At 66.8% G+C, this 17075-nt stretch overlaps 2 protein-coding genes across 4 annotated transcripts in view; both read left to right on the top strand.

Moving 5' to 3' along the window:
* Positions 1–259: 259 nt before the first annotated feature.
* DENND4B (DENN domain containing 4B) lies at positions 260–9950 on the top strand. Of its 3 annotated transcripts, XM_082333102.1 has the most exons (27): positions 260–324; positions 2693–3003; positions 3082–3334; positions 3428–3497; positions 3656–3825; positions 3916–4157; positions 4246–4312; positions 4396–4454; positions 4549–4693; positions 4785–4960; positions 5071–5171; positions 5247–5462; positions 5537–5682; positions 5757–5896; positions 5976–6099; positions 6223–6429; positions 6507–6635; positions 6714–6861; positions 6936–7495; positions 7575–7697; positions 7782–7957; positions 8409–8532; positions 8618–8851; positions 8924–9029; positions 9114–9279; positions 9351–9415; positions 9516–9950. In XM_082333102.1, the coding sequence occupies exons 2-27, from the start codon at positions 2705–2707 to the stop codon at positions 9659–9661; spliced, it is 4392 nt and encodes a 1463-aa protein (XP_082189228.1). In that variant the 5' UTR covers positions 260–324; positions 2693–2704; the 3' UTR covers positions 9662–9950. The 3 variants fall into 3 exon arrangements, with proteins under 3 accessions (XP_082189228.1, XP_082189229.1, XP_082189227.1); XM_082333103.1 differs by having other exon boundaries at positions 7134–7495; positions 8618–9029; XM_082333101.1 differs by having other exon boundaries at positions 8618–9029.
* An 805-nt stretch (positions 9951–10755) lies between these two features.
* Positions 10756–17075, top strand: part of GATAD2B (GATA zinc finger domain containing 2B) — a 43582-nt gene continuing 37262 nt past the window's right edge. Inside the window, exon 1 of the mRNA XM_082333218.1 lies at positions 10756–10862. The gene's annotated coding sequence lies outside the window, so the exon portion shown is untranslated. The remainder of the gene's footprint in view (positions 10863–17075) is intronic.

Here is a 17075-nt window from a genome sequence, read left to right as displayed (position 1 = left end):
TAGGAGAGAGTCCTGGGGAGTTCTGGGGAGCTGGGGGGGTCCCTGGGGGCGTCCTGGAAGTTTCTGGGGGTGCTGGAGGGGTCCCTGGGGGGGTCCTGGAAGTTTGTGGGGGTGCTGGGGGGTCCCTGGGGGGGTCCTGGAAGTTTGTGGGGGTGCTGGAGGGGTCCTGGCCGTTCTTGGGGGGTCCCTGGGGGTCCTGTGTCCCCCGGCGGGTGCAGAGGGTCCTCCCGGCCGCCAGGGGTCGCTGGCGGCGGCGGCGGGGCCGGGCGGGCGCGCGGTAGCGGCCCAGCGGAACCCAGCGGCGCGGCCCGGCCCGGCCCGCAGGTAGCGGCGGGGGGGGCCGGGGGCTGCTGGGGCCGGGGGGCCTGGCTGGCTGCGGGGCCGGGTGCAGGGCCTGGGCCGGCTACAGGGCCTGCGGGGCCGGGTGTAGGGCCTGCGGGGCCGGGCGTGTATACGGGGAGTATAGGGCCGGCTGGGGAGTGTATAGGGGCGGCCGGGGCTATATAGGGCCGGCTATGAGGTGTATAGGGCCGGCTGGGGGTATATAGGGCCGGCTGTGAGGTGTATAGCACTGGCTATGAGGTATATAGGGCCGGCTGGGGCTACATAGGGCCGGCTGTGCAGTGTATAGGGCTGGCTGGGGCTATATAGGGCCATCTATGAGGTGTATAGGGCTGGCTGGGGGATGTATAGGGCCGGCTGGGGCTATATAGGGCCAGCTATGAGGTGTATAGGGCTGGCTGGGGATATATAGGGCCGACTATGAGGTCTATAGCGCTGGCTATGAGGTGTATAGGGCCGGCTGGGAGATGTATAGGGCCGGCTGGTGCTATATAGGGCCAGCTATGAAGTGTATAGGGCTGGCTGGGGGTATATAGGGCCGGCTATGAGGTGTATAGCACTGGCTATGAGGTATATAGGGCCAGCTGGGGCTATATAGGGCCGGCTATGAGGTGTATAGGGCCGGCTGGTGCTATATAGGGCCAGCTATGAAGTGTATAGGGCTGGCTGGGGGTATATAGGGCCGGCTATGAGGTGTATAGCACTGGCTATGAGGTATATAGGGCCAGCTGGGGCTATATAGGGCCGGCTGTGCAGTGTATAGAGCTGGCTGGGGCTATATAGGCCCAGCTATGAGGTGCATAGAGCCGGCTGGGGGGTATATAGGGCCGGCTGTGCAGTGTATAGGGTCGGCTATAGGGTGTAGGGTGCGTGTAGCGTGCGCAGCGCTGGCGGGGGTGGCTCTGTGGGCTCTCCTGACGCCCCCATTTCCAGCCCAGGGTTTCCAGCCCGGGCCGTGGGGCCTGCGGGTGCCGGGAGCCGTGGGGCAGAGGGCAGGCAGCGGGCCAGGGTCCCAGCACCGTGGGGCAGCGGCTGTGGGGGCCGTGCTGCTGCCTGGGGACCCCCGGGGCTGGATCCTGCCCCAGGATGGGTCCTGCCCCCCCCAGTCACCGCTTCCCCCTCAGCAGCCCCACGGTGGGGCCGGTTCCCGCTCTCGCTGCAGCCAGAGGCAAAGCCCAGCCTCTCCCGCGGGACCCCTCCATGGGGCTGCCCACGCCGGGGTCACCGGTGGGGTCCATGGGGACGTGAGGAGGGGTCAGGGCACCCGTTATCCGGGCCTCTGCCGCGTCCTGCTGGCTCCCAGGGGGGTGCCCCACTGCGGGGGCCCGGGCAGCAGGACCCATGAGAGGGGGGGCCGTGGTGGGGGGCACAGGCTGGCGGTGGGGACCCCCCCGGCCGCTTTCTCCCCACCCGAGGTGGGTGGCAGGAAGCTAAATCGGGAGCCGGGGCTGCGTTTCGGCGGCTCGGCCGTTATCACGTGGTGCTGGGCTAAAAATATCCCGGGTGGCTGCTCGCGGGGCTGGGGGCTCCCGGGGTCCCCGGCCGGGGGACGGGGACAGGCTCCAGGCGCTGCCGTGGCCCTGCCTCTGCCGGCACGGGGGATGCTGGCACGGCCCCCGTGGGGTGAGACCCGCGCCCCGGCTAAGGGGGTTTCCTCCTGGCGTCGTGGGGCCACCGCAGTGTCCCTGCCTGGGGTCTCCGTGTTCGGGGTTGGGACCAGTTTGCCCCCCCGCCCCGGTGCGGCTGGGACAGAGCTGGTGTCGTGCCGCGGTGCCCCGTGGAGGGGGGGTGACGGCCGGGGGGGTGTGACGTGGGTGTTCACGGCCTCCTCGCCTGCTTCCTTCCCCTTTCCAGCCCACCCCGTGCAGCTCTCTGGCGGCCTCCGCGGACCCCTCCTGCGGCGCCCGGGCAAGCTGGGGGCGCTGGGGACAGGGAGGGGGTGCGTGGAGGGGAGAGGGGCCGGCCGCGGGCCAGGGGTGCCGCCACCAAGCTGGGGGGGCCACGCCGCAGGGTGGGGGTCCTGTCTCAGGGGCTCTGCCCGAGGGGTGTCCCCCCGCAGCCGCCGTGCTCGGGGTGGGGTGCTGCCCCCCCAAGCCGTGGGGGTCCCCATCGCATTGCCCTGTGCTTCGCGGCGTGACCGGAAGCCTCCTCCCTTCCCGTCCCCGGCTGCTTTTGCCCCGTCAGCTCCACCGTGCCCCACGGCCGCCGGCTCAGCCGTGGGGCACCCCACGCTGCCAGCCTGCCGGGGCGAAGGAGCTTCCCCTGCTCCGTGGGGCCGCGGGGACGGCTGGGCCGGGTGGGCTGTGGGGCAGGGTTGGGGTGTCACCCATCCCACTGTGTCCCCCCCCAGATGCCGTGAGCCATGTCGGACGAGAAGCCCCCACAGCTGGTGGACTACTTCGTGGTGGCCGGACTGACGGACACCTCGCGGCCGCTGGAGGAGGAGAACCAGCAGCACCGCCCGGCCCGCCCCAGCGAACCCATCACCGACGTGGCCGTCATCATCCGCTCGCAGGGCGAGGAGGTGCCCCACGGCTTCACCTGCATCGAGACCACCACCTCGGGCCACCCCGTTGACCTCAACGCCGGGCTGCTCAACAACCCGCAGATGTTCATATGCTACAAGCGGGGCCGGGACAAGCCCCCCCTCATCGAGCTGGGGTGAGTCCCGGGGTCCGGGGCTGTGGGAGGGGGACACGAGCGCCCCGGGGGTCCCCCTCACCCCTCCTCTCCACCCAGGGTGCACTATGAGGGCAAGGACCGCCCGAAGCCGGGCTATAAGATCCTGGACACGACGCCCTACAGCCGCTCGGCCAACCTCAATTCGGGGGGGCCGGGACATCAACGCACCTTCCTGACGTACCGGCGGGCGGCCGAGCCCCACGGCCACAACACGCTGGGGGTCACCGACATCTGCCTCGTCATGCCCAGCAAGGGCGAGAGCACGCCCCACACCTTCTGCCGGGTGGACAAGAACCTCAACACCAGCATGGTGGGTGCCAGGGTCCCCCCTCTCGCCGCTGCCGGGATGTCCCTGCTGCCGTCTGGCCCACGCTGACCCCCTCCCTCCGCTCCCTCCTTGCAGTGGGGCCCTGCCCTGTTCCTGTGCTACAAGATCGCCATGGCCAAGGCCAACACGCTGGTCTATGAAGCGGGTAGGGTCTCTCGTGATGATTGCTGGGGGTCAGCCCGCCGTGGGTTCGCCTTGGCAGGCTGCCGGGCGCCCACCCAGCCGCTCCCTCCCTCCCCCTCCTCAGCTGGATGGGGGAAATGATAAGGTGAGGCTCATCCTTCTGTCTGTCTGTCCATCCAGGACTGCTGGGACGTTACCCCGAGCAGGACAGCGAGTCCTTCCCCCTGCCCGAATCAGTGCCCGTCTTCTGCCTGCCCATGGGGGCCACCATCGAGAGCTGGCCGGCCGACACCAAGTACCCGCTGCCCGTCTTCTCCACCTTCGTGCTGACCGGCGCCTCGGGCGACAAGGCAGGACGGGGCCGGGGGGGTCCGGGCTGGCGGGGGAGAGGCGGCGTCGGCAGCGGGGGATGTTTCGCCCTGACCGCCCGCCCCACGCAGGTTTACGGAGCGGCCATCCAGTTCCACGAGGCGTTTCCCCGGGAGCGGCTGTCGGAGAAGCAGAGCCTGCGCCTGGGGCTGCTGAGCGTGGTGGACCGACGGCCCGTGGCCGGCCGCTCGCTGCAGACCCGCAAGAGCATCTGCGTCCTCTCCCACTGGCCCTTCTTCGACGTCTTCCGCAAGTTCCTCATGTTTATCTACCGCTACTCCATCTCGGGGCCCCACGTGCTGCCCCTCGAGACGTGAGCGCCGGGCGGGGGGAGGCTTGGGGGGGGACAAGGGGGTGGCCCCCGCCGCCTGCCCCCGCTGACGGGCCCCTCTGCCCTGCAGGCACATCTCCCACTTCATGCACAACGTCCCCTTCCCATCCCCGCAGCGGCCGCGCATCCTGGTCCAGGTGAGTCATCGTGTGTCCCCCTCGCCATCCCCGTCCCCGTGCTGGCTCCCCCCAGCCCACTGTGTCCCCGTGTCCCCCAACAGATGTCCCCGTATGACAACCTGCTGCTGTGCCGGCCCGTGTCCTCCCCGTTGCCGCTCAGGTAGGGATGGCTGCGGGGCGCTGGGGCTGGAGGGGACACCCGCACACACGGCAGGGGGACATGGGGCGGCTGAGTGACGTCCCCCCCCCCGCAGCGGCGCCAGCTTCCTGACGCTGCTGCAGAACCTGGGCCCCGACAACGCGGTGGCACTGCTGGTGGCCGTGCTGACCGAGCAGAAGCTCCTCATCCATTCCCTCCGTCCCGACGTCCTGACCAGCGTGGGCGAAGCCCTGGTGGCGGTGAGTGCCGGGGAGGGGACACCGCGGGGGACACGCCGCGGCGCTGGGGACCCCCGGCCCACGGCGCTGACCGCCCTTGTCCTGTCCCCAGATGATCTTCCCCCTGCGCTGGCAGTGCCCCTACATCCCGCTGTGCCCGCTGGCGCTGGCTGACGTGCTGTGTGCCCCCGTGCCCTTCATTGTAGGCATCCACTCCAGCTACTTCGACCTCTACGAGCCCCCCAGGGACGTCATCTTCGTCGACCTGGACACCAACACCATCTTCCAGTGAGTGGCCCCCAATTCTTGGCCACGGCGGGGGGGTTTCCCCAGCCGGGTGCTGCCTGGCGGGATGCCAGGGGTCCGCCGTTCCTCCCCTTGTCCCTCTGTCCCCCCAGGAGCGAGGAACGCAAGCTGCTGTCCCCCCGCTCCCTGCCCCGCCGGCCCTGCAAGGTGCTGCTGGCCTCGCTGCACAGCCTCTCCCAGCAGCTGGACGAGAGTGAGTGGGGGTCCAGGGGGGTCCCCACAGCCGCCTGAGCCCCCCACCCTAATTTTTCCCCCCTTGCTTTCGCAGTGTACAGCGGGCCGGGGGAAGAGGCGTCGCTGGAGCTGCTGCTGAGCGACGCGGAGGCGGCGCGAGGCCGGCGGGCGCAGCTGGAGCTGGAGGCGCGGGCGGCTTTCCTGCGCTTCATGGCCTGCGTCCTGCGGGGTTACCGCTCCTTCCTGTGCCCCATCGCCCTGGCGCCCGCCCCGGCCGGCCGCGACGCCGGCAGCCTCTTCGCCCTACAGGGTGGGTGGGCGACGGGGAAAGGGGTGACCAGGGAGGGGTCGGCTGGATTTAACCCCCCTGTCCCGTCCCCTCAGGGTTCCTCAAGTCCCGGGAGCGGGCGTACCACCGGTTTTACAGCCAGCTGCTGCGCACCCAGCTCTTCACCCAGTTCATCGAGGACTGCTCCTTCGCCAGCGACCGAGACCCCTGCCTTGAGTTTTTCGACACCTGCGTGGATAAGGTGGGTCCCGCCGGCTCCGCGTCGTGTCCCTGTGTGTCCCCCCCGCCCAGTGACACCCCGCGCCCCCTCCCCAGGTGCAGGCAGACCTGGAGAAGCCGGAGGACACCCCGCTGATGGAGCTGGACGACCCGCGGGGGGGCGAGCACACCGTCTTCATCACCCCCCCCGAGCAGCCGGCGGGTCCCGACGGTGCCGAGCTGCCTGCGCAGTACCGGTGAGACCCCCCGCCACCGCCCCCAGCCCTGCCACCCCCCCCGGGCCCCCCCAAATCATCCTCTGCTCCCCGCCGCCAGCTACGACGGGTTCCCCACCCTGCGCCCCGAGCTGCTGGAGCCCCCCCGGGACCCGCTGGTGGCCCAGCTGTGCCAGGCCAGGAGCAGTGCCCCCAGCAGCCCGGCCCCGCGCAGGACCAAGCAGGTGAGCGGGGCCAACGGTGCGACGAGTTGGCCGGGCCTCAGCAGGGACGGGACAGCGAGGGGCGCAGGACACCAGCTGCACCCCCCCCCCCCAGCTCCCTCCTCTTCCTCCCCTCGTCCCCAGGAGATGAAGGTGGCCCAGCGCGTGGCCCAGAAGTACTCCTCGGTGCCCGACATGTGGGCCAAGTGCCTGCTGGGGCACTGCTACGGGCTCTGGTTCCTCTACCTGCCCACCCACGTCCGCGCCGCCCCCGCCAAGCTGCGGGCGCTCCAGCTGGCCTACGAGGTCCTGCGCAAGATGGAGGCTCACAAAGTGGTGCTGCCGGACGAGGTAGGCGGCATTTGGGGCAGGGGGGGTGGCTGTGGGGGACCCTGGCCACCCCTGATTGCCCGTGGTTGCCCCCCCAGGTCTGCTACCGCATCCTGATGCAGCTCTGCGGGCAGTACGGGGAGCCGGTGCTGTCGGTGCGGGTGCTGCTGGAGATGAAGCGCGCCGGCATCGTACCCAACACCATCACCTACGGCTACTACAACAAGGTGACGGGGGGGACGCGCACATGGGGGGGACGCGGGGGGTCCCCGCCGGCGCCTGACGGTGTCCCCCCACCCTCGCAGGCGGTGCTGGAGAGCAAGTGGCCGGCGGGCACCCAGAGCGGGCGCCTGCGCTGGGCCAAGCTCCGCAACGTGGTGCTGGGGGCCGCCCAGTTTCGGCAGCCCCTGCGGCAGCGGGAACGCCGGGCTGCCGCCGCCGCTGCCGCCTCAGGTAGGTGGGGATGGGGGGGAGGCCGCGGGGGGCTGCTGTCACCCCGCTGACGGCCCCCTCATCCCCTCCCGCAGGCGGCCGAGCCCCCCCAGCGCCCCGTCCCACCCTGCAGCGGCAGACCACCTGGGCCGGCCGCAGCCTGCGGGACCCCCCCCCGGCCCCCCGGCTGGTGAAGAGCGGCAGCCTCAGCTTCCCCGGCGGCACCCATGGTGAGGGGGGCCGGGGGGGACCGGGGGAGCCTCCGACTACCCGGTCCCCCCCTCTTCCCGCAGCCCCAGACCCGCTGCCCCCCCGGCTGCGGGGTCCCCCCGGCTCGGCCGATGGGAGCCTGTCGGACGTCAGCTTCGCCACGGATGAGAGCGACCGGGCGGATGAAGGGCCGGCGGGTGCCGGGGGGCCGGCGGGGGGCACGCCGCGGCGGGGGCTGGCCGCCAAGCTGCAGCAGCTGCTGTCCCCCGGCAAGCGGCCCCCGCTCCGGCCGGCCGCCAGCACCGAGCTCCCTGCCGCCTCCCGGGACGCTGCCGCCTGCCCGCGCCGGGGCTCCGAGCAGCGCGATGGCGAGCCCCCGCCGCGCCGCAGCCCCGCCGAGACCCTGCTGCGCCCACGGGAGCGCCCCGAATCCACCGCCTCCGAGGTACCCAGCTTCTCCCCGGGGCCTGTAGCTGTCCGTCCGTCTGTCCGTCCTCGCTGATGGCGTATGTGTCCCCCCCCAGAGCTCCGTCTCGCTGGGCAGCGAGTTGGACCTGTCGGACACGTCGGTGGGCAGCACCGGCGTTCCCAAATCCTCCGAGCCGATGGCCGACGGGGCGGCCGGGCAGGAGCCGCCTGCTGTGGAGGTGAGTTGGGGGGTCCCTTCCCACTGCCACCCCCCACCCTCTGCCAGTGCCGCGGGGGCTGACGGTGCCGCCGGCGGCGGCCAGGTCCTGCTGTCCAGCTGCTCGCGGTGCCAGGGCTGCGGCGCGCTGGTGTACGACGAGGAGGTGATGGCCGGCTGGACCTCCGACGACTCCAACCTCAACACCACCTGCCCCTTCTGCGGCCGCTCCTTCGTCCCCTTCCTCAGCATCGAGATCCAGGACTTCCAGCTGCCCCCCAGGTGGGACCCCCCACGTCCCCTGTCCTCCGGGGGAAACCCTAATGTCCCCCATCCTCCCTGGGGTCCCCAGTGTCCCCAGTCCCCCTCTTTGCTCCCCACCAGTGTCCTCGCGTCCTTCTGTCCTCTGGGGGAAACCCCTCATGTCCCACATACTCCCCAGTGTCCCCAGCACCCCTCTTTGCTGCCCACCGGTGTCTCCTGTCTTGTCCTCGGGAAAAACCTAATGTCCCACCTACTCCCCGCTGTCCCCAGTGTCCCTAACCCCCGTCTTTGCTGCCCACTGGTGTCCCCCATCCTTCCATCCTCTGGGAGAAACCCCAATGTCCACATCCCCCCCGGTGTCCCCAAACCCCCTCTTTGCTGTCCACCATTTCCCCCATCCTCCAGGGAAACGTCCCACATCCTCCCCGGTGCCCCCCCGTTTCCGTAACCCCCCCTCTTTGCCGCACAGCGCCGCCGAGGACGGCTCCCTCCCTCCTCCCGCCGCGCAGGGACCGGTGCTCAGCGACCGCCGCCGCTGCCTGGCCCTGGACGAGGCCGAGCCGGAGCTCTGCAACGGCTGCCCGGACGCGGCGGTACGGTGCCGGGCACGGAGAGGGGAGACAACCGTCCCCGCGCCGGGGTCTGGGTGTCCCAGCGGTGCGTCCCCCTCTCCCGCAGGTGCCGCGGCGGTCGGAACGGGTGGCTTTCGCCTACCTGAGCCCGTTGGTGCTGCGGAAGGAGCTGGAAAGTTTGGTGGAGAACGAAGGCGGCGAGTTTTTGGCGCAGCCGGAGCTGGTGGACAGCCACCCCATCATCTACTGGAACCTCGTCTGGTACTTCCAGCGCCTGGGGCTGCCCAGCAACCTCCCCCGCCTGCTCCTGGGCTCCCAGCACGTCGCCCCCGCCCCACAGGTAAAGTTGGGGGGGCTCTGGGGAGGACTGTGGGGGGGCCGCCAGCCCGGCGCCCACCTGCCCGTCCCGCAGGCGCAGCCCCCCGACTCCCCCTGCGTGCGCGTGCGGCTGCTTTGGGACGTCCTGGCCCCCGAGCCCGACAGCTGCCCCCCGCTTTACGTCCTCTGGCGGCTTCACAGTGAGTCTGGGGGCAGTGGGGAGGGGGGAACCGGGGTGCCGGGGCGGCGCCGAGCCCCCCCATCTCCGTTCCCGTCTCCCCAAGGTAACGTCCCCACCCGGCTGCGGTCCTGGCGGCCCCACGGCCACCCCTTCTCGCTGGCCTTCCTGGAGGCCGTGCTGAGCCACGTGGGGCTGAGCGAGGTGCACAAAGCCATCGCGCTCTTCCTCGAGACGCTGGCAGCCCCGGGCGCCCCCCGACACCTGCAGAGGTAGGAGCGGGACCCCCCAAAACCCCCGTCGGCCCCGCGCCGGCCCCCCCTCACCGCTCTGCCCTCCCCAGGAGCATCTACCGGGAAATCCTCTTCCTCACGCTGGCGGCGCTGGGCAGGGACCACATGGATATCGGTACCGGGGGCTCGGGGAGCGGCTGGGGGGGAACCGGGGGGCTCCCCGCCGGCAACGCTGATGGTCCGTCTGTCTGTCCGTCCCCCTCCTTGCCTCGCAGCCGCCTTCGACAAGAAATACAAGTCGGCCTACAACAAGCTGGCGGGGAGCCTGGGCAAGGAGGAGCTGCGGCGGCGGCGGGCGCAGCCCCCCAGCTCCAAAGCCATCGACTGCCGCAAGAGCTTCGGGGCCACCCTCGAGTGCTAGAGGTGGCCCCCACGGCCCCCTCCCTGGGGACAGAGGGGGGGTCCCAGGTCACCGCCACGGCCCCCGCCTCACAGAGGGTTTTATATGTCAGTGTTAATATATTTTTATTTATTTATTCCCCCACCCCTCGCTTGTGCTGGCAGCCGGGTGGGCGCCGGGACGGGCTCTGCGCGTCCCCCCCATCTCCGCCTCGTCCCCCCCCGTCCCCGCCTGCCCGTTCCCGGGGGGGTTTTGGGGCCATCGTGGGGATTTTGGGGGGGGTCGGGGGACCCCCCCCCCCCTCCTCGCACTGTGCAATAGGAGCCCCCCGCCCCGGGGGTCTGTAAATAAAAGCCGCTGAGGTTATTTTCCCCGCCGCCTCCCCGGGTGCCTTCTTGGGGGGCGTCGCGGGGGAGCGGGACCCCACGGCGGGGAGCGGGACCCCCACGGGGGGACACGGACCCCCGGGGGTGTCGGTGGCACCATCGAGACGGGGAGGGAAGAGGTGCCAGAGCGTTGGCCTGTGGCCACGGCGGCCATCTTGGGGCCTGGCGGAGGCCTCCGGGCTGGCGCGAGGCCTCCTCAGCGCTGGGGCCCTGCCCGCTGCCGCCGACCCCGGGGGAGGGCGGGGGAACCCGCGGCCCTGCCCGGTACCGGGGCCCGTTCCCCCCCTCCCCGGCGTCGCACCGGGCCACGTGCAGCCCCGTACCGGGCGCCACGTGGGCCGGGCGCAGGGCGGCTACGGCGGCCGCTTTGGGCCCAAATTCCCCCGCGGGGGGGGTGGGGGTGGTTTTTGCCCGCCGACACCGCGCGCGGCCGGCGGTACCCGGATGTCCAGGCTCGGGGACCCATTAAAGGCGCCCCGCGGGGAAGCTCGGCGGCTTCCCATTGGCGGAGCCGCGCGCCAATCTCCGCGCCCGCTCGCCAGTAAGAAGCGGGAGGCGGGCCCGGCGGGGAGGCCGGCGTGTTCGTTTGGTTGAGCGCCGCGTCCGTCGTCGCGCCGCACCAATGGGCGTCGCGTTTGGGGTCGGGAGGCGGGGCGAGAGCGGCGGGGCCGCTGCCCAATCAGCGGCATTGTTTGTGGTGGTGCCGGCTGCGCTCCGCGGCGGCTGGTGGCTGCGGCGCCGCGTCTGCTCCGCCCGCCCGGCCCGGCCCGGCCCCGGCTCGGCCCCAGGGCACCCACCGGCGCCCCCGGCCCCCAGGGCGGCGTCCCCCGAGCCAGGTGAGGGCTGCGGGGGCGGAGGGGGGCCGGGCCCGGCGGGGGCGGGGGTGCCGGGGGGGGGGCAGGGCCCGGCGGCGGTGGGGGGGGCAAGGCCCGGGGGCTGAGGGGGGCGGGTGTCGGTGTTTGGGGGGGGGGCAGCAGCCGCCGTTGGGCTTGGGGGGGGGTATCTGCTGTCAGGGGGGCGTGGGGCGGCAGGGATTTGGGAGGGCGGGGGCGGGGGGGTGTGCTTTTGTGGGGGCAGAGCTGAGAGGGTTTGGGGGGGGCAGAGCTGAGAGGGTTTGGGGGGGCAGAGTTGAGAGGGTTTGGGGGGGCAGAGCTGAGAGGGTTTGGGGGGGGAAAGCTGAGGGGGTTTGGGGGGGCAGAACCTCAGGGGATTGGGGGGAGCAGAGCGGAGGAGTTGGGGGGCAGAGCCTAAAGGGTTTGGGGGGGGGCAGAGCCGAGGTGTTTGGGGGGGCAGAGCCCTGGGCTTCTGAGGCTGGCGCTAGCACAGTGCAGAGCTCGGGGGCGTTTGGGGAGATACAGACCGAGGGGTTTGGGGGGGGGCAGAGCCGAGGGGTTTGGGGGTGGCAGAGCCCAGGGGTTTTGGGGGGGCAGGGGCTGGCCCAGCCCTCGGAGACGGGGGAGGAGGGCTGGGGGCGGGGATACCCCGTGGTAAAACGGGGTGTTGGCTCTTCCTCCAGGGCCGGGGGTGCGGGGGGGCCGGTCCCTGCCCGGCTGGGGACCGTCTGGGCCGGGGCGGGGCTGTCTGGGCCGGGGGCGGCGGGGAAGCGGGGTGCGGGCGCTGCCTGGCTGCGGGCCTGGCCTGCGTGGGGGGGTCCCCGGGGCGAGGGAGAGCGGGGAGGGGGCGGCCGCCTCCCTCTGGCCAGAGGCGACGGAGCGGGGCGGGAGCAGCCGCCTCTCCCTGCACCTGGAGGGTTTGGGGGAGCGGGGTCCGTGTGTCCCCCCCTCCATCCTCGGGGCTGGGTACCGCTGCTTCGCGGGGAGCGCTGGCGAGCGATGCTGCGATGGAGCGGCCCTCCAGGATGCGGGGCTTGGGGCCGGCTGCTCCCCCCGTCACCCGGAGGGGACACCCCCTTTGTTCCCTCCTCTTCTGCCGGGTTTCCTTCTGCGATTCCCATTTCCTTCTGCGATTCCCGTTTCCTTCTGCGTTGCCATCGCGGCGTTTCCCTGTTCCCTCGTTAGGGAGGCGATGGGAACGGGTGATTGACCGTCCCTGCCTCGCTCTGCCACCGGTTGGGAAACCAGGTTTTCTGCCCTGCAGGATTCTGCCTCCTTTCTTCACTCGTGCCCCTCTTGGCTTCCCCACGTCAAAACCAGGGGCAGCGAGGAAAACTTTCAAATCTCTGCTTTAACGTGGAGCAAGAGAGTCCAGCAGCCGCTGCCTCCTTCTGTGTGGGCAGCACAGGCAGCCCTGCCTGCAACCCTGCCTGCACCCCTTTTGCCGTGGGGATCGGGGGGGTGGTGGGGGATGAAAACGCTGCTTCTGGGGAGGCACAGGCCCTTCCTCACTTGGCGTTTGGGAAGCTGGGCGGCACAGTTCCTCTCCCCTTTGCTCAATTTCCCAAAACAAGAGTGTTTGAGACGTTTAAAAATGCTCTCCCTTCCCCTCCGCGCCTCGAAAGAAGGGTCCCTTTGATGGCAGGGGGTGCTTTGCCAGGAAGAGAGGAGGAGGAGGAGGAGGTTTGGGCAAGCAGAGGGTAGCTGAAAGCAAGGAGGAAGAGCGACAGCATATGGATGCGATCGTATCGATTCGCTTTAGCTGCCTTGCCTTCCTCGCCTTCTGTTTGCTGAAATCACCCCCCGAAAAGGGATTTTTTTTTTTATTTTTTTTTTCGATTTTTTTTTTTTTGAGCCTGCCTTGGCTGCTGACAGGCTGGAGGAGGAAGGGGGGGGTATGAGCCCGTGGGGAACGGCGTCCTTCTGGAAGAAGGTGTGGGAGGTTTTGACTCTTATTTCTCAGTGTTCTTCGGTGGGGGTTGGGGAAGGATTGCAACAACAAGCGGTTCAAGAGGACGGTGGTTTTTAAGGATTGTGCGTGGTTGGCTACCGGCAGAGGAGCGTGTGGCTTCTTGCCGGGGAGCCGAGGGCTGGCCGTGTTAGAGCTGTCTTGGTGCGCAGGGAGAGCCCCCCACCCCTCGAAACGCCGGTGCTCTGCTCCGGCATGTCACTGGGTGGCCCGCGATGCTCCTGTCACCGGGGGCAAACGTGATTTCGGCTCACGTGGGCGTCGCGGGAGCTCGGGGCAGCCGTCGCGCCGGGGTGCCGCTGGGGCCTGGCGTCCTCGGGGTGAAACACTGCTTTAACGGCGTTTGCACCTTATCCGAAACGCGGTTCGTGTCCCCTCGGATGGGTGCCTGTAGGGATCCCCGTGCCTCGCCGTGATTTAGGAGCATGCCTGGAATTTGTTGCATTCCTGGTTTTCCTGGGCGCGTCGGAGCTGCTGATTGCCCCGCGGTGGGAAACGGCCAAAAAAAGACCCATCTCGGGGCCGGCGACCTGGTTTCCGAGCCGTTAAGATCTCCGGCGCGAGGTGCAACCTTCGCTTCGGCGCTTTTCCTGATCACGAGGCTGCGTGAAACCGAATGTGACGTGCAGCTGACAGGGAGCATCCATCTTTGCAGCGCTGCGGTTTGCCCGTGCCGAGAGCGGCCTGGCTTCCTCTTCCGACGGCTAACGGGCTCCTGCCGGTCGTGGCACCCGGCTCCGCTCGGAGCATCCCAATCCCTGCTGTGCTCCTGGTGGCGGGGGATCACTGCCTCCTTTCGGATGTTTCTGGGAGGGGGAGAGCAGAAATATCTACTCGGCAGAGTTAATTAAACTTAAGATGCTCTTGAAAGTGTCTTTTCTGCCAATGTTTTCTTCCGAGGGAGCGGTGCGGGGCTCGCGATCAAGCGCTCGGAGGATGCGGGGGGGTTTAAACGAGAGGAGCTTCCCGGCTTCGTTCACCGTGCTGCTTCCAGCGCTCGCTGCTCCCTTCAGCATTTAAGGAAAAACAATCACTGAAGCTTTTTTTTTTTTTTTTTTAATTTATTTCCCGGTTAATTGACAACTCTCTGCGCTACAAACCGCTCGCCGGACCCTGATCTCGCGGGGGGTAGCGGGTCGCGGCCCCTGCCCACCGGATAACTCGCCCCCTTTTTGGGAGCCTTTGTCTGGCGAGCGGCCCCGCTCATCCCGGCTCGGAAGGAGTCCCGTCGCACCGCTCGCTTGTAAGAATCGCTGATTTTTAAAACATTTTGGCAATAAGAAGAACTAGGGATGAGGAGGGGGAAAAAAAAAAATCGCAGTTTTTTTTACAACCCACTGTACTACCCCACGGAGAGCAACTTTTATTTTTTAAAGCGGTGTTTGGTTCGGGTGGTGTTTAAAGCTGCTGGCGTGTGAGCACCGAGCGCGCGGCTCTGCATCGTGTTTGTGCCGAGGCACAACGGCAAAATGTTTCTGTTTAAAAAAAAAAAAAAACGAGATTGGCTATAAATCTAATCCCCGTGTAAAGCTATCCACCTCGCGCGCAGAAATTCAACCTATCAGGCCGTGCCACATGCCGCTGCAGTTTTATAGCGCTGGATCGACTGCTGGAAGATGGAGAAGAAACTTACTTTTACGCGGAGCTGCCGTGCCGAGGCCTCGCCGGCGCTTCTGCCGCGGGCAGGTCGAGCGCGGACGCGGTTTGGGGATCCGTTCGCTTCCGTAGCTCCTCGGTGCTGCGAGCGATCCCGCCGTGGAAAGCCGCGGCTTTGGGTTTTGCCCGGAGACTCGTGGATTTCTGCTCCTTAATCTTGAGGTGGTTTAGAGGAGCCCGGTTACAGATGGCTGGGGTTTCATTTGCCGAGACTTTTTTTTGTTGTTGTTGTTGCATGTAGGTTATTTTGCAGTTTTTTTTAAACACGTGGGATGATAAATCGCTGTTCCATAACTTAGTTCGCATCATCTCAGGGCGATGCACCGAGCGACGGGGCCTGGGAAGTGAGATGTCGCGATGAGCCTGTAGTTCTCTCCTTCGCTGTTACGGATAGACTTCAAGTCATTTCTCTTGATCGGTGTCAGTATTTCAGGTAATTTGGCTATTTAAAAAAAAAAAAAATCACAAATATTTTCCGCCTCGGCTGCGCTTTCTTCAGGTTTCCGTGGAAAGCAGTGGAAAAGCGAGGAGCTGTGCTCGCACGTGTCCCGGTGGACCATCTGCCTGGGGAGAGGCTCGTTTTGCTGTGGCACGTACTTACTGCGAGAGGTGGAGTTGAAATGCTTATCTGGGTCATTTGAGAAAGAGATGGTTTGTTTAATTTTTTATTTTTTTTTTTTCCCCTTAAAGAGCATTACTCTGAAATCAGGACTTTAACGAATACGTCAGCCTGCCCGGCGTGACAGTCGGGTCTTGCTTTCGTGGGCCCAGCTTGCCCGCGCTCTGACGGTGCGGCTGGGGACGAAGCTTCGTGGCCGGAGCGATGCCGCTGGCCCGTGGATGTGCAGTGCTTCTTGTTTTCCTGCTTTTTTTGTTAAAGCTGGAAACGAACGGGCATAAAGTTTAGCTAACCTTAAAATGGAGCTACGTACCTGGTGGCTTCCTGGTGCTTTCCAGCTCTCTGTGGAGCAGCTGAGGCCGATGGTGGCTTTCCCCCTTCCCTGAGCATCGCCAGCCGAGCACGGCATCCCAAGCTTTCCTGCTCTTTCCCAGACCTGCAGCTAAACTGGAGACTGGCCTTCGGACACCGCTGCGTTCACGCGCCAAACGTGATTCGGAGAAAAATGATTTCCTGGGTTAATTGGGCAGAGGATGGAAGCCGTCCCGGCGGCGTGGCGGTGCCTGGGTCCAGCGATGGCCGTGGCTCGGCTTCGGTGGGGCTGCAGAGAGAAACGGCCTCGGGCCGGGGAGGGGAGCGGGACCCGGGGACCCCCAGGCCTGGGGGGTTCGTTTGGGCATCGCGGGTCCCGTCCTTGAGCTGGGCAGCTTTTCATCTCCTACGTGTTTCCTTGGAGGCATTCCTTGCCCTCTGCTCTCTCCCCTTCAGATGCCCAAAATCTTAAAGAATGCCGTTAGCATTTGGGCTTCTTTTCATGGAATCAAGGAAAACTGAAGTAGTTTCAGGGAATTTTTTGTTGTTGTTGTTTTTCCCCAGCGTGACCCACGTAACTGGGGCAATGAGCTCCGTAAAATGAATACGAGAGCGCGGTTCTCCCTCCGTTCGTTTTAACAACTCTGGGTGCGCTGTTTTCACGTGGAGCTCTGGCCCGTTTGCTGATAACGCTGCCCTAAGGTAGGGGGGCTTCCTCGTCGTGACTCACCGGTTCCCTCCCGTCGCCGTACGGTCTTGTCTTGTGCAGAACCAGAGCGGGCGACGATCCCAGGTCGGACGTTTTTAGGTTTGTCAAACGCCTCGTTGCGTGCCCGGACCTCAGAAAGCTCGTCCCCGTCCGCGGGGAAGTGGGTCGGGGGAGAGGCTACAGTGCTGGGATTTATTCTTTTTTTATTCTCCATGATTTTCATATAAATGTGGCATATCGCTTCTAATTGCTCGCTCTCAGCCCTCGCAAAGACGGGATTATTTAAGATGCGTTGAGGAAAGGGGGGATAACGCTAAACTTCGGATTGCAATCAGTTTTGCAACTCTGTCCCTTGGATGCGGAATATTATCCGGTTATTTGGGATAACGGTATCCAGAATATGCCTGAAATCCTTCTGAAGACCAGCACCAGCATTTGGAATTTGGAGGGTGTGAGGAGAGGCGCTTCCAAGCCTCCTCTCTAAAATTAGACCGAAGACCAGCACGGAGGAGTCTATAAAGAGCCTCGGGAGCTTTTTTTTTTTTTCCACGGAGCATCGACGCGACCGTTGCACGTCGGTCCTGCGAAGCCGCATCCATTTTGTTTCATCCCTAATCGAAGTCTTTCGGCTTCGTGGCGGCCGCAGGTATTTCCAGGTAGGGGGTTCCAGCTCCGGCGGAGCCGTGCACGCGCTGGGATGGCTTAACAGGCTTTCGCTGGATGGAGCGTGCTACTCCTCGGGTTTGAGTGTGGATTTTGGGGCTGAACCCTGAAATTGTCCTATTTCAGAGTCCCGATGGTAGATTAGAAGCAGCTCTCACTTACGAGCCCTGCCTGGTTCCTCGGCGGCGGAGGAGCATCCTGCCAGGTGATGGAAAGACTCGAGAGAGGGGAGAGAGAGGCATGAAAAGACCATTAAGGTGGTGAGGGAAAGCAAAAGCCAGAGAAGTT

Source organism: Platalea leucorodia (assembly GCF_965183815.1).
Source record: "Platalea leucorodia genome assembly, chromosome: 24".
In the NCBI taxonomy this organism is placed as follows: Eukaryota; Metazoa; Chordata; class Aves; order Pelecaniformes; family Threskiornithidae; genus Platalea; species Platalea leucorodia.
Note: the sequence above shows the minus strand (reverse complement) of the source record. Positions and strands in the feature narration are given on the sequence as shown.

Coding starts and splice junctions, on each gene's coding strand:
- DENND4B (XM_082333101.1), top strand. CDS start 2,705: ATGTCGGACGAGAAGCCCCCACAGCTGGTGGACTACTTCGTGGTGGCC. Junction 3,004..3,081: donor CCCCCCCTCATCGAGCTGGG/GTGAGTCCCGGG, acceptor CTCTCCACCCAG/GGTGCACTATGAGGGCAAGG. Junction 7,698..7,781: donor AGGAGCCGCCTGCTGTGGAG/GTGAGTTGGGGG, acceptor GGCGGCGGCCAG/GTCCTGCTGTCCAGCTGCTC.